Source organism: Pleurodeles waltl, chromosome 11 (assembly GCF_031143425.1).
Source record: "Pleurodeles waltl isolate 20211129_DDA chromosome 11, aPleWal1.hap1.20221129, whole genome shotgun sequence".
In the NCBI taxonomy this organism is placed as follows: domain Eukaryota; kingdom Metazoa; phylum Chordata; class Amphibia; order Caudata; family Salamandridae; genus Pleurodeles; species Pleurodeles waltl.
This window is the reverse complement of record NC_090450.1, coordinates 227,849,122-227,861,945: the sequence shown is the minus strand read 5'-3', so window position 1 is coordinate 227,861,945 and position 12,824 is coordinate 227,849,122. Positions and strand designations below refer to the sequence as shown.

The 12,824-nt window shown below is 41.6% G+C and overlaps 1 protein-coding gene across 1 annotated transcript in view; it reads right to left on the bottom strand.

The window, feature by feature from the left end:
- Positions 1–630: 630 nt before the first annotated feature.
- Positions 631–12,824, bottom strand: part of BRF2 (BRF2 general transcription factor IIIB subunit) — a 77,875-nt gene continuing 65,681 nt past the window's right edge. The window contains exon 5 of the mRNA XM_069213452.1: positions 631–1,928. Coding sequence (XP_069069553.1) covers positions 1,214–1,928 — 715 coding nt within the window. The 3' untranslated portion in view covers positions 631–1,213. The remainder of the gene's footprint in view (positions 1,929–12,824) is intronic.

Here is a 12,824-nt window from a genome sequence, read left to right as displayed (position 1 = left end):
TTTTTGTTCCGTTTGTTTAAACTAGCATTAGATTAATGACCTTAATGTTTCCCCAAACTGTCTGGCAGGGGTTTTAAAATTTTCAGTAACAATCAAAATGTTGTTGTTACTTTCTCTTTGAGAAAGATTGCGTAGGAGTAATGTCCTTGACAGTGCTGAAGGGCATTAATTTACTAATTAACACGGATGTAATGTGACACCTGAATGTAGCATACCAGGAAGCAATCACAAAAGACCACAGTGAATAAATAGTACTATGCTGAAAGAGTAAATAACATGCACTGATAACATAGTGAGGCATTGCCTCTCTTGGGTGTGTCTTTAAAACTGACGTTTGTTGAATTTTTGTCCTGAATTTTTACCCTTTGGGCTGAATGTTTTTCACAATCCTGTCCAGAATTTGCCTCAATGCCAGGTGGTCACCCTAGTCTGGAGTTAGGGGTAAAGAGTTATGTTCCAAGTCCCGGATCAGCTACTTCACTCTAGGTGGTCATGTATGAACAAACATTCTCAAACATATACAACAACAAAAGCCATTCCGAGATAACTAACCAGTCACCCATAAACATTAGCAAACCCAGTTAAACAAGAATACAGGAAGCTCAATTAATAGTTCAAGAAAAAAGAAAATACAGCCGCTATTCTTTTATTGTCATATTCACTCAAAAGGAAAACTGGCAGGGCAAATTCAGCAAATGGGCCCTGCACAACACCCACCAGTGGATACCACCGGAAAAACAGTCACTCAGGTTGAGCTTTTTAATGCATTAAGTCCACTTAAAACATTTAAGTTGATTACTTTGCTGTCTTACCCTGCAGCAAAAAGTCAACACATTCCTGCTCCAGTAAACGGAGTGAATACTTTAAGAAGTGGCACAATTCAGTCAAGAGGTTGTCCCTCCCCCCACCAGACAGTTTCAGTGCAGTCCCCTTAAATCACACATACAAGTCGTCCTTCAGTTAATCTTTCTTTCCGTTTGTGCAGCTAGAGTAGCACGGGATGTGAGGCGATTCTTTTTCAGTCCGGTCCACAATGTTAACAGTGCTGCTGGGAAGTAGTTTTGGAAGTGAGGTTTGGTGACTACAAAGCAGTCTATATGGGCTATGAGGGGACTCTAAACATTTCAGCACTGGAACGGGGCCACACCTTTAAATGCTTATCGGCGCCATCCTATCTGGGTCATCAAGGGTCGAATGAACATTTTGTCTAAGCTCAGTCCCAAGAACAAGCCTTCGAATACTCGTCCATCTCCTCCTGCGTGCGCAATAATTCTTGTATTTCACTGTCGGAAATATCCTCCTCTCCTGTGCAGGCCCGGACCTCAGAAAGTTGTGGCATTCGGAGTTTTTTTCTTGGATTTTCAACGCATGGTGGAAGAAACGGCCTTTTTACCTCTGGCCCCTGTCCGTTTACCAGTTTACTAGTAGGAAGGCTGGTCCCTTTTAATTTATCATGCGGTTCATCAGTCATGCTTTCTGAACGGTTCATTGAGCAAGACTCCGGTCTAGTGATTTCTATGTGGGAACCAAGAGCCTGTTCGAGCAAGAAGTTCCGATGATTCAGGATATCGCCTAACCACTGGACGACCATTTTAGCGTTCTTAGCGAACTTCTTTAACCAGGGAAGACTGTATGCCAGTCTTAGCAGCACACTGTAAATTTCTTTAAGCCGCTTTGTTGACGGTGGTGGCTGATCAATTTCAGCAAGCTTACAGAAGAAGGGAAAGGTGTGCTTCAAGCGTGAGGCTGGGCGAAGCGACTGCCATGCTAGATAGGCAGCAGCAGTGATGATGGGAATGGGGTGACGGCCGGTCACTAACCACGTGTCACTGGCCACTTCCATGATCTTCAAGGTCATCTCTGCTATTTTGTCTGCATCCTCTGAATGCTGAGCTGGAATGTTGCTATCACTCCGACACAGTCGAAAACTGGAAAAAATAGGAAAAAGGAAAGAGAATAAACGATGAGAAGTCAGTCTTTGTTGAGATTCAGTCATTTTTTTGAGTTTAGGACAAAACACAGCAATCCAACTTCAAATTAAAAATAAAGGATTATGGTTAAATCTACAAAGAATGTCCCACCTCTTTTTCAGTGCAAGTGATTTACTCAGACACAAGTCCCCTCAATTTCAAAATAAACAGGTGAAACACAAACAATCCCACAAAACCTTTAAGTAAAAAGTCACAGCCCACTGCATCAAAAGTAACCAAAAGTGTAAGAAGCTTCAAGGTTGCTGGACGCTCTTCGCCCAAACAAAGATGTAATTGCAACTAATCATCTGGTTATGTAGACTAGTTGTCAAATCAAAAAAGAGATGAGGAGATCGAGCCAATCATGAAGATAATAAATTTTAGAGCAGCAGAGCAATTATAACAAAAGTTAAACTAAATATAGGGCAAATTGCAGAGGGTTGTAAAACCAAAGTTTAGCTCATACATGTTAAAATTCAATGATTGCATTTTAGTAAATACAAAATTAACATTAAGTCACTTCCGTATTTACACTTGAAAACAACTTTTATAAATTCAAATATCTAACCAAAAAACAAAGTAAATTCATATTTAACAAAAACCATTAATAAGCATTTGTAACATTTAGTGAAAAGAAATAAGATAGTTTTTAAAATCAATGTTTCAACACATTATGTAATTAAAAAGTATGTACATTGATAAATTGTTAAATTTTACTGAACCGTCTTTTTTTTTTCCTTATTTCTCATAAGGGCAGCAAGCAAGGACAACAGAAGGTTCTTCAGAGAAGGAAAGTCTACTTCTAATTTGACATTATAACTAAATTAAAGGATGCAGCAGATGCAAAGTTTAAGGCGGTGTACTTGTTAGGTTAGGTATGGTATTATATGAAGTTGATAGCTTGTACAGGTCAGAATGGTTGTATAAGAGGGTGTGTTTAAGATTAATAATGTATATGTTATTTGCTTTATGGGTGTACGGACGTTTGAGTGATTGTGAGGTGTGTAATATTTTGCAGTCGGTGTGGGATTGCCCAGTGTGTGTGTGTGTGTGTGTGTGTGTGTATATATATATATATATATATATATATATATATATATAAAAAAATGTCACTTACCCAGTGTACATCTGTTCGTGGCATGTTCTGCTGCAGATTCACATGCTGTGCACTGCTCCTGCCATCTAGTGTTGGGCTCGGAGTGTTACAAGTTTTTTTTCTTCGAAGAAGTGTTTGAGTCACGGGACCGAGTGACTCCTCCCTTTCGGCTCCATTGCGCATGGGAATAGACTCCATCTTAGATTGTTTTCCCGCAGAGGGTGAGGTAGGAGTGGTAGAATGAGAATAGTAAAGATGTCCATGCAATGGAATAGACATGTATGTACATAGTTTGCGTTAAAGTAGTGTATATTTACATAAATACAATTTCTAATTGCAACTTAAACGGCTACAGGCTACTGGGAGGGCGCATGTGAATCTGCAGCGGAACATGCCACGAACAGATGTACACTGGGTAAGTGACATTTTCCGTTCGATGGCATGAGTAGCTGCAGATACACATGCTGTCCATAGACTACAAAGCAGTAATCCTCCAAAAAGCGGTGGTCAGCCTGTAGGAGTTGAAGTTGTTTAAAATAATAATCTTAATACAGCCTGTCCTTCTATGGCTTGTTGCGTTGCTAACACAGCTACACAGTAGTGTTTGGTAAAAGTATGAGGTGTGGACCAAGTGGCTGCCTTACAAATTTCTGTCCTTGGTGTGTTACCTAGAAAGGCCACTGTTGCTCCTTTCTTTCTAGTGGCGTGTGCATTTGGTGTAATGAGTAGCTCTATTTTAGCTTTAAGGTAAAAAAGTTTGTATGCATTTAACTAACAGTCGGGCTATGTTCTGTTTGGATATAGGGTTACCAGCATGGGGTTTCTGGAATGAGACTAACAATTGTTTAGTTTTACAAAATGGTTTTGTTCTGTCTATGTAGTACATTAGTGCTCTTTTTACGTCTAATGTATGCAGTGCTCTTTCTGCTACTGAGTCTGGCTGTGGGAAGAAGACTGAGAGTTCCACTGTTTGGTTTAAATGAAACAGTGAAATGACTTTTGGATTTGTGCGGAGAACAATCTTATGTTTGTGCACTTGTATAAAGGCTTCCTCAATAGTGAACGCTTGTATTTCACTAATTCTTCGTAGTGAGGTGATTGCTACTAGAAATGACACTTTCCAAGTTAAAAATTGTATTTGACAAGAATGCATGGGTTCAAAAGGTGGACCCATGAGTCGTGCAAGTACAATATTAAGATTCCACGAGGGTACTGGTGGGGTTCTCGGAGTTATGATCCTCTTTAGTCCTTCCATGAAGGCTTTAATGACTGGTATTCTAAACAGTGATTTTGTGTGTTTAATTTGCAAGTAAGCCGAGATTGCAGTGAGGTGTATTTTGATGGAAGAAAAAGCAAGATTTGCTTTTTGTAGGTGTATTAAATAGCCTACGATGTCTTATATGGACGCATCTAACGGTGTGATGTGTTTCGCGTGGCCGTAGAAAACAAATCTTTTCTATTTGTTAGCATAGCAATGCCTGGTGGTAGGTTTTCTTGCCTGTTTAATGACTTCCATACACCCTTTTGGAAGATTTAGATAGCCAAACTCTAAGACTTCAGGAGCCAGATTGCTAGATTGAGCATTGCTGGATTGGGGTGCCTGATCAGTTTGTGTTGCGTTAACAGGTCTGGTCTGTTTGGAAGTTTGATGTGAGGTACTAGTGAGAGGTCCAACAGTGTGGTGTACCACGGTTGGCGTGCCCACGTTGGTGCTGTGAGTATTAGTTTGAGTTTGTTTTGACTAAGTTTGTTGACTAGAAAAGGAATGAGTGGGAGAGGGGGGAGAAAAGCGTAAGCAAATATCCCTGACCAGTTGATCCACAGAACATTGCCCTTGGACTGAGGGTGTGGGTACCTGGACACGAAGTTTTGGCATTTTGTTTTGTGCCGAACAGATCACGGTCTGGTGTCCCCCACTGGCTAAAGTATTTTTGTAGTATCTGGGGATGTATTTCCCACTCGTGAGTTTGTTGGTGACCTCGACTGAGATTGTCCGCTAATTGATTGTGGATGCCTGGGATATATTGCGCTATTAGGCGAATATTGTTGTGAATTGCCCAATGCCAATTATTTTGTGCTAGGAGGCATAGTTGTGATGAGTGTTTTCCCCTTGTTTGTTTAAGTAGTACATTGTTGTCATATTGTCTGTTTTGACAAGAATGTATTTGTGAGCTAGAAGAGGTTGAAAAGCTTTTAGTGCTAGAAAGACTGCTAGCAGCTCTAATTGATGTATATGTAGTTGTTTCTGTTGGTTGTCCCACTGTCCTTGTATATTGTGATTGTTGAGGTGTGCTCCCCACCCAATCATTGATGCAACTGTTGTGAGAATGGCATGAGGCACAGGGTCTTGAAAAGGCCGCCCTTTGTTTAAATTTACAGGGTTCCACCACTGAAGCAAATAGTGTGTATGGCGGTCTATCAACACTAGATCTTGGAGTTGACCCTGTGCCTGCGTCCATTGTTTTGCAAGGCACTGTTGTAAGGGCCGCATGTGTAACCGTGCGTTTGGGACAATTGGGATGCATGATGGCATCATGCCTAGGAGTTTCATCACAAATCTGACTGTATAGCGCGGATTTGGTTGTATTTTTGGTACCATGGTGTGGAATGATTGCAAGTCCAAGCCCACAAAGGGTACACTCACTTTTTGAGTGTTGCTCCCAAGTGTTGTTGAATGTGGGATGGTTGCAAGTGTGATTTTTGGTAATTTATAGAAAACCCTAGAGTGTGTAGGGTATCTATTATGGAACATGTGTGATTTTGGCACTGCTGTTGAGTGTTATCGTTTATTAGCCAATCGTAGAGATATGGGAATACATGCACATGTTGTCTCCTTATGTATGCTGCTCTACTACTGCAAGGCATTTTGTAAATACTCTGGGGGCTGTTGTAATCCCGAAGGGTAATACCTTGAATTGGTAACGTTTTCCTTGTATAACAAACCTGAGGTATTTTCTGTGAGATGGATGGATATATGAAAATACTCATCTTTTAAATCCAGTGTTGACATGTATGCTCCCTGTTTTAGTAATCTGACTACATCTTGTAGTGTCACCATGTGAAAGTATTCTGATTTGATGAATAGGTTGAGAGTCCTGAGATCTAAAATTGGTCTTCGTGTTTTGTCCTCTTTGGGAATAAGGAAATATAGGGAATAAACCCCTGTTCCTTTTTGTTGATGAGGTACTAGTTCTATGGCCTGTTTTGTTAATAGTGCCTGCACCTCGGTTTGTAACATTGTTAGATGTTACGACAACAGTTTGTGCGCTCTTGGGTGAATATCTGGAGGATAATGTGTGAATTCTATGCAGTAACCATGATGGATAATTGATAGAACCCATGTGTCCGTTATGATGTTTGGCCAATTATTGTGGAAAATTCCCAGTCTTCCTCCCACAGGGGATGTGTGTTCGGGGGAGGGTGATGGGCAAGTCACTGCTTGGTACTAGTGGTCTGCTTTGTGGGTTGGAATTTTCCCCTGGGCCTTGGGAATTGTCCCCTGAAGGACCCACAAACCCCCCCCCCCCCTTCTCTGATATTGTGAATGGTAGGAGGATTTTGTTTGAGAGGTGGAGGTTTCTGTTGACTGTGGTCTAAAACCTCCCCTATATTGCGGTTTTCTGAATGTCCCTCTGTATTGGACAAGTAGAGCGCTCCCATTGCTTTGGCCGTATCAGTGTCCTTTTTCATTTTTTCGATGGCTGTGTCCACTTGTGTGCCAAATAGCTGTTGATTGAATGGCATGTTGAGGACAGCCTGTTGAATCTCCAGTTTGAAACCTGAGGATCTTAGCCAAGCATGGCATCTAATTGTCACTGCAGTGTTTACTGTTCTTGCGGCAGTGTCAGCGGAATCTAATGCAAATCGTATTTGATTGTGCGATATTGATGGTCCCTCTACCACTTGCTGAGCTCTTTTCTGGTATTCCTTGGGGAGAGGTTGGATGATATCGCTCATCTCGTCCCAATGAGCTCGGTCATATCGTGCAAGGAGGGCTTGAGAGTTTGCTATGTGCCACTGATTGGCAGCTTCTGATGCTACCCTCTTTCCTGTCGCGTCGAACTTCTTGCTCTCCTTATCTGGAGGCGGTGCATCTCCAGATGACTGAGTTGGCTCTCTTTCTCACAGCTCCAACCACTACAGAGTCTGGGGGCAGCTGCTGTGTGATGAACACTGGTTCTGACGGTGGTGGCTTTTATTTCTTTTCCGCTCGTGGAGTAGTGGCTCTTCCTTTCACGGGCTCCTGAAAAATTTGTTGGGCATGTTTAAGCATGCCTGGGAGCATAGGCAGACTTTGGTAGGAAGCATGCATTGAGGACAAGGTATTAAAGAGAAAGCCGTCCTCCAATGGCTCTGTGTGCATGCTCACATTATGGAAAGCAGCAGCCCTAGCCGATACTTGAGTATATGAGGTGCTATCCTCGGGTGGAGAGGGTTTCGAAGGATAGCACTCCGGGCTATTGTCCGACACAGGGTCATCATAGAAGTTTCAGGGGTCCGTATCCTGTTGCAACTGCACAGTGTGTGTGGGAGACTGCAGTGGGCTTGGCAAGATGTGAAATTGTTCTTTGAGGGGAATGCAGTGGAGAATGTTCTGGGGAAAACTGGTGTTACGGAGATTTTTCTCTAGGCATTTTAGCCTTTGGCTGCTCAGTGTCTGAACGTCCTTGGAAAGCCAGTTTCCTTTTGAATTTGAGAGGAGGAGCCGTTTGGATCTTCCCAGTATCCATATGGATCTGTATCCTTGCCTCCATTTGGTGAAGTTCCTAGAATCTGTGTCTCTCTCAATTGTTTGAGTCCATGTTCCTCTGTGTACGAGGCTTTTTGCGTCTCCAAAGCCGTTTTTTTTTGGTATCGAAATGCCCATGCTGACAGTAGGCCTCGGCTCCGAAAGACTCTTTCGAGGCTTCGCTGACTTGACGAGTTGATGTAGAGTGTTCTCGGTCACTGATTCTCAGCTCGAGTCTGAAGACTTCAGCGCGGATTTGGCCTTTTTCGGTGCCAAAGATGTTGCTTGGTCACCGGTTGATTTCTTATGGGTCGAGCCATTGCCTTCCGGCAGTGGCGTCCCTGAGGCCTTTATTTTCGTTTTGAACTGACTCTGGACTTCGGTCAGGGCAGGCGTACTCAAGTGCTGGCCTGCTGTGGTGGTCGGTCTGTGTTGGAGTCGTCAGAATTGGAACCTTGGATGGAGATAGCCATCTCCCCTTCCTTGATGTCGAGGTGCTATGAACTCTTCGATGCAATTTGCAATCGCCTCGCCCTGCGATCCCTCAAGATCTTCTTCGATCAAAAGGACCTGCAGGCCTTGCAAGTACCTTCTCGGTGGTCCGGTGACAAACACAGATTACAGACCCGGTGTTGGTCTGTGTAGGGATATTTAGCGTGGCACTGTGGGCAGAAACGTAACGGGGTCCGGTCCATTAGGCTTCAACGTTTTCTTCGGACGGGCAGACCAGGCCCTGGCTGGGCGCGGAAGCCCCAAAGGGCAACCGAAACTTGTTTCGCCGGTGTCGATGCAAGAAGTTTCGCGATCGAAAACAATACAGACGATTTTCGGTGAAGTTAGTCTTTTTCTGAATCGAATACACAGAGCGAAGAGGAACACATCCGAAACCGATGGCAGAAAGAAAACAATCTAAGATGGAGTCGATGCCCATGCGCAATGGAGCCGAAAGGGAGGAGTCACTCGGTCCCGTGACTCGAAAAACACTTCTTCGAAGAAAAACAACTTGTAACACTCCGAGCCCAATACTCGATGGCAGGAACAGTGCACAGCATGTGTATCTGCAGCTACACATGCCATCGAACACATATTATATATATATATATTTGTTTTTAAAGACGGAAGACACCACCATTAAAAGCCATTTTTTAACACTGCTTTTATTTTGGGGACTTTTATTGTTAATGAATTTGACCCTGGAAAAATATATTCTAACATTTTAAAAACACACTACTTTATTTTTCAGAGTGCAGACCATTCTTTAAAATTAGTATTAAGATTTTAAGAGAAATATTGTTTTCAAAGGATTTTTTTTTTTAACTCAAAGGGAATATTTTATTATGTCTGAATTTTTGCATTTCATTTTGGTTATCTGGATTTCTGGCTGGAAAAGAGGATTTCTTTTTTGTTTAAGGAGACTACGGCTAGGGAAAAGCAAGTATGTATTTTCCTTCCTAGTATTTTACATTGTACAGGTGAGGTTATTAGTTTGCTGCATTTCTATTAATATAGTGTATCAAATTTGATATTTACCTCAGGTTATTTTTTTAATACAAAAATTTCTTTAAAAATATATGTATGTTATGATTTTATTTATGTTAGTCGAAATATGTAAGGTTACTTTTAACATTACATTTGTGTGTCTTATATATTTTTATTTGAATGTGCCTAAGTTTTATGTGGGATAATTCTGACAGGAAACTAGGATTTTTTTTAATTTTTTTTTTTACATTTTTATTTTACCCGTTTGCATTTTTTGCATACTCGATTTTACTATTTTTTTAATGTAGAACTGCTTTTGGAATTTCAAAACACAGTATGCAAAGAACATGATTTGGTGTTTTTGTTTTACACTTTCATTTTTCAATTAGTTCTGTGGTACTCTGTGGGCTGCATGGATGTGTGAGAAAGTGCCTCTTTTTAGAGGTGGTCACCCCCATTTTTTGCCCAGACCCAAGTGTATGTGCTTGGACCCATAAAACATAGCAACTCTGGCTAAACCACAATTGGCATATTTATCTCTACAGTAAAATCGTAGTTTATGGATCAGCAAACTACACAAAGGCATGTAATTGTCACCTATGGACTGCAGCACATGTTTTGCCACTCTTTAGGCTGAAAAGAAATCATAGCCTCAGGCCTACAAATTTAGCCTGACTCCTTCAACTTTTTAACCAGCAGGCAAACCTGTCAAAACAACCCTTTGACAGACAAACCATCATTTTAAATATTAAATAAGTTATCCTGAAGTAGGCCTTGTAGCCCCCAAAAGAAGGGGACTAGTATTTAAAAGTTGCAGACGCAGGAATGTTATGTTGCCATTTATCTACTGTGATTAGTCCGCAAAAGCTATTTTAACTGAGAGGCTGAAGCTGTCCTATAAGTAAAACTAAAGTACAGAATAAAATAACTGCCATCTGTGGTTTGGTAGAAGGTACTAGAATAAATCAAAACACTATTTATATTGTTAATAATTAAAAAATTATTTAGCAAAAGTAGCTTTTAACAAGTTAGACCGTCTCCCTTGATTCTTAGTAGGCTAATTAGATTTAGTGTGCCTGCAGGTGGCCCGACCAGTGCTTTCCGTTAATGTGGTAGGAAAATGGCTCTCAGAGCACAAACAATCACTTAGGCTGTTTCAGCAGATGACCTATGTGTGAGTTAGGTTTCAAATCAGCTAGGTAAGAATAGCTGGGGAAAGATTAGAGCTGTAATTAACTTCAAAAGGACAAGAGTGACATCCACCCATTCACAGTGAAGTGTAAATGGAGACCTGGGGAAGGCAAGTGTTTTGTCCTGCAGGTTCTCGGTAGCCAGTTTGGCACCAGCCCAGTGGGAGGGGGAAGTGGTCTCAATCATTTTGGTGTAGCTGAGGAAAGGGGACTGCTCATTTCAGTCAACAAACACCTGGGTGGCACACCCTGCCTTTAGTGGCAGGGAGATTGCGCCATGTTGGATTTGGCTAGATTGGTGCTATGTAGGAAAATTATCAGTAAGGCAAAGTGTGTTGCAAAAGGGGGGGGGAAGAGTTGCCCCTGTGATCTTTCTAATTGATTAGGGAGTGTCCAGGAGTCACCCTCACTCACTGACTTGTGAAATCTACAAAGCAGGCACCTCACCCAAAGAATATCAGAACATTTTTCTGGACCAGTGGAAGATCAGATGAGGACTGGACCTGCCGTTTGGTACCTGTGTGGAGAACAGAAACGGACTTGCACCTACTTGTAACCAGGGTTAAGACGTGGACTGTAAGGATCAGTTGTTTGACCTGTGTGACTAAAGGGAAACAACAAGCTGCAAGAGACCTTTGTCTTCAGTTGCCCGGCAGCAACTGCACTTGAAACAGACCCTGCTGGTAGCCTTTGCTGGATTGGGCTTGGACCCAAAGTACTTTCCTTGAGGTCCTGGGAGCTTTAGAGGTGGCCAAGAGGAGCATCTTTAGAAACACTGATAAGTTGGGGCTTAAAAATGTTTTGACTCCCAAGATCAAAACGTTGGCAGGAGCTTGCAGCAAGAGGTCAGATATAGCTGCAGTCTTTTTTTATTTCCCTTCTTTCTTCGCTGGAAGATTCTGAGCTCTATTAGAGAAGGACTAAGTCATAAAGTAGAAATCTTGACTAGGCTCATTGGAGCTTTACTTTGTTGCTTTTTGCCTTAAAAGCTTACAAAAAAAATATTGGTGTCTGCTTATTGTTTTTTTGTTGTTCTTTTCATGTCATTTTGCTCATTAAATATTTCTCTATATTTTTCTAAATTGGTTGAGGAATTTATTATGTTGTGTTTTGACCTTTTAACTATTTTGTTACTGTTAAATACTTTACACCAGAGGTGTCCAACCTTTCTGTATTCAGAGCAATTTTTGTTCAGGGAAAGTCCGGTTGGGCTACTAGAAAAGAAAAGGTTACTAGCAGACATCTGTTGGTGGCATGTAGTGCTGTAGATTCACATGCTATGCATAAGGTCGCCATCTAGTGTGTGGTTCGGAGTGGTACAACTTGTTTTTCTTCAAAGAAGCTTTCGGAGTCACAGGATCTAGGGACTCCTCTCTGTAATACTGCACATGGGCATTGAGCCCTTTGTTAGATTGTTTTGTCACAGGCGGTAGAGTGAAGAGGATGGGTAAGATGTCCATGTAATGTATCTACATATGTACAATATTTACATGTCAATAAATTGCAACGGCCACACGTGTCCGGGGAGGTGGGAGGGTGCTTGTGAATCTACAGCACTACATGCCATGAACAGATGTCTACTGGTAACATTTTCCGTTTGATGGCATGTGTAGCTGTAGATACACATGCTATGCGTAGACTTTAAAGCAGTCCATCCATCAAGCAGTGACTAGCGTGCAGGAGTTGCAACTGTTTGAAAGTGTTTTTAGTATTGCTTGGCCAACATTTGCCTGTTGACATGCAAATGCATCTAAACAATGTTTTGTAAAGGTATGTTGTGAGGGCAATGTAGCTGCTTTACAAATATCTGCTGTAGTTATATTACCTAAAAATGCCATGGATACACCTTTCTTCCTAGTGTAGTGCGCTCTAGGTGGTGTAGGTAAATGTCATTTGAATACACTTGACTATCCATCTAGCTATACTTGCTTTAGATATAAGCTCTCCTTTAAGTGGCATTGAAAAAGCCCCAAGTTGTTTTGTTCTTCTGAAGTCTTTGGCGCTGCCTATATAATAGACAAGAGCCCTTTAACATCAAGAGTGTGTAGAGCCCTATCTGCTACAGAATCTGGTTGGGGAAAGATAAGGGTAATTCAATTGATTGATACGAAATTGTGAAACTACTTTTGGATTAGTTCTTCATACAAGTTTCTCCTTGTGAATTTAGAAGAAAGTTTCTTCCAAGGTTAAAGCCTGGAGCTCACTCACACATCTAAGGGAAGGGATAGTGACTACAATTCCGGTCATGGAAAGTAGCATTTTTTAAAGAAAAGGAGTGTAGTGGCTCAAAAGGAGGACCCATAAGTCTTGTGAGAACAATGTTAAGATTCCAGGATGGGGCTGGAGGAACCCTTGGTAGA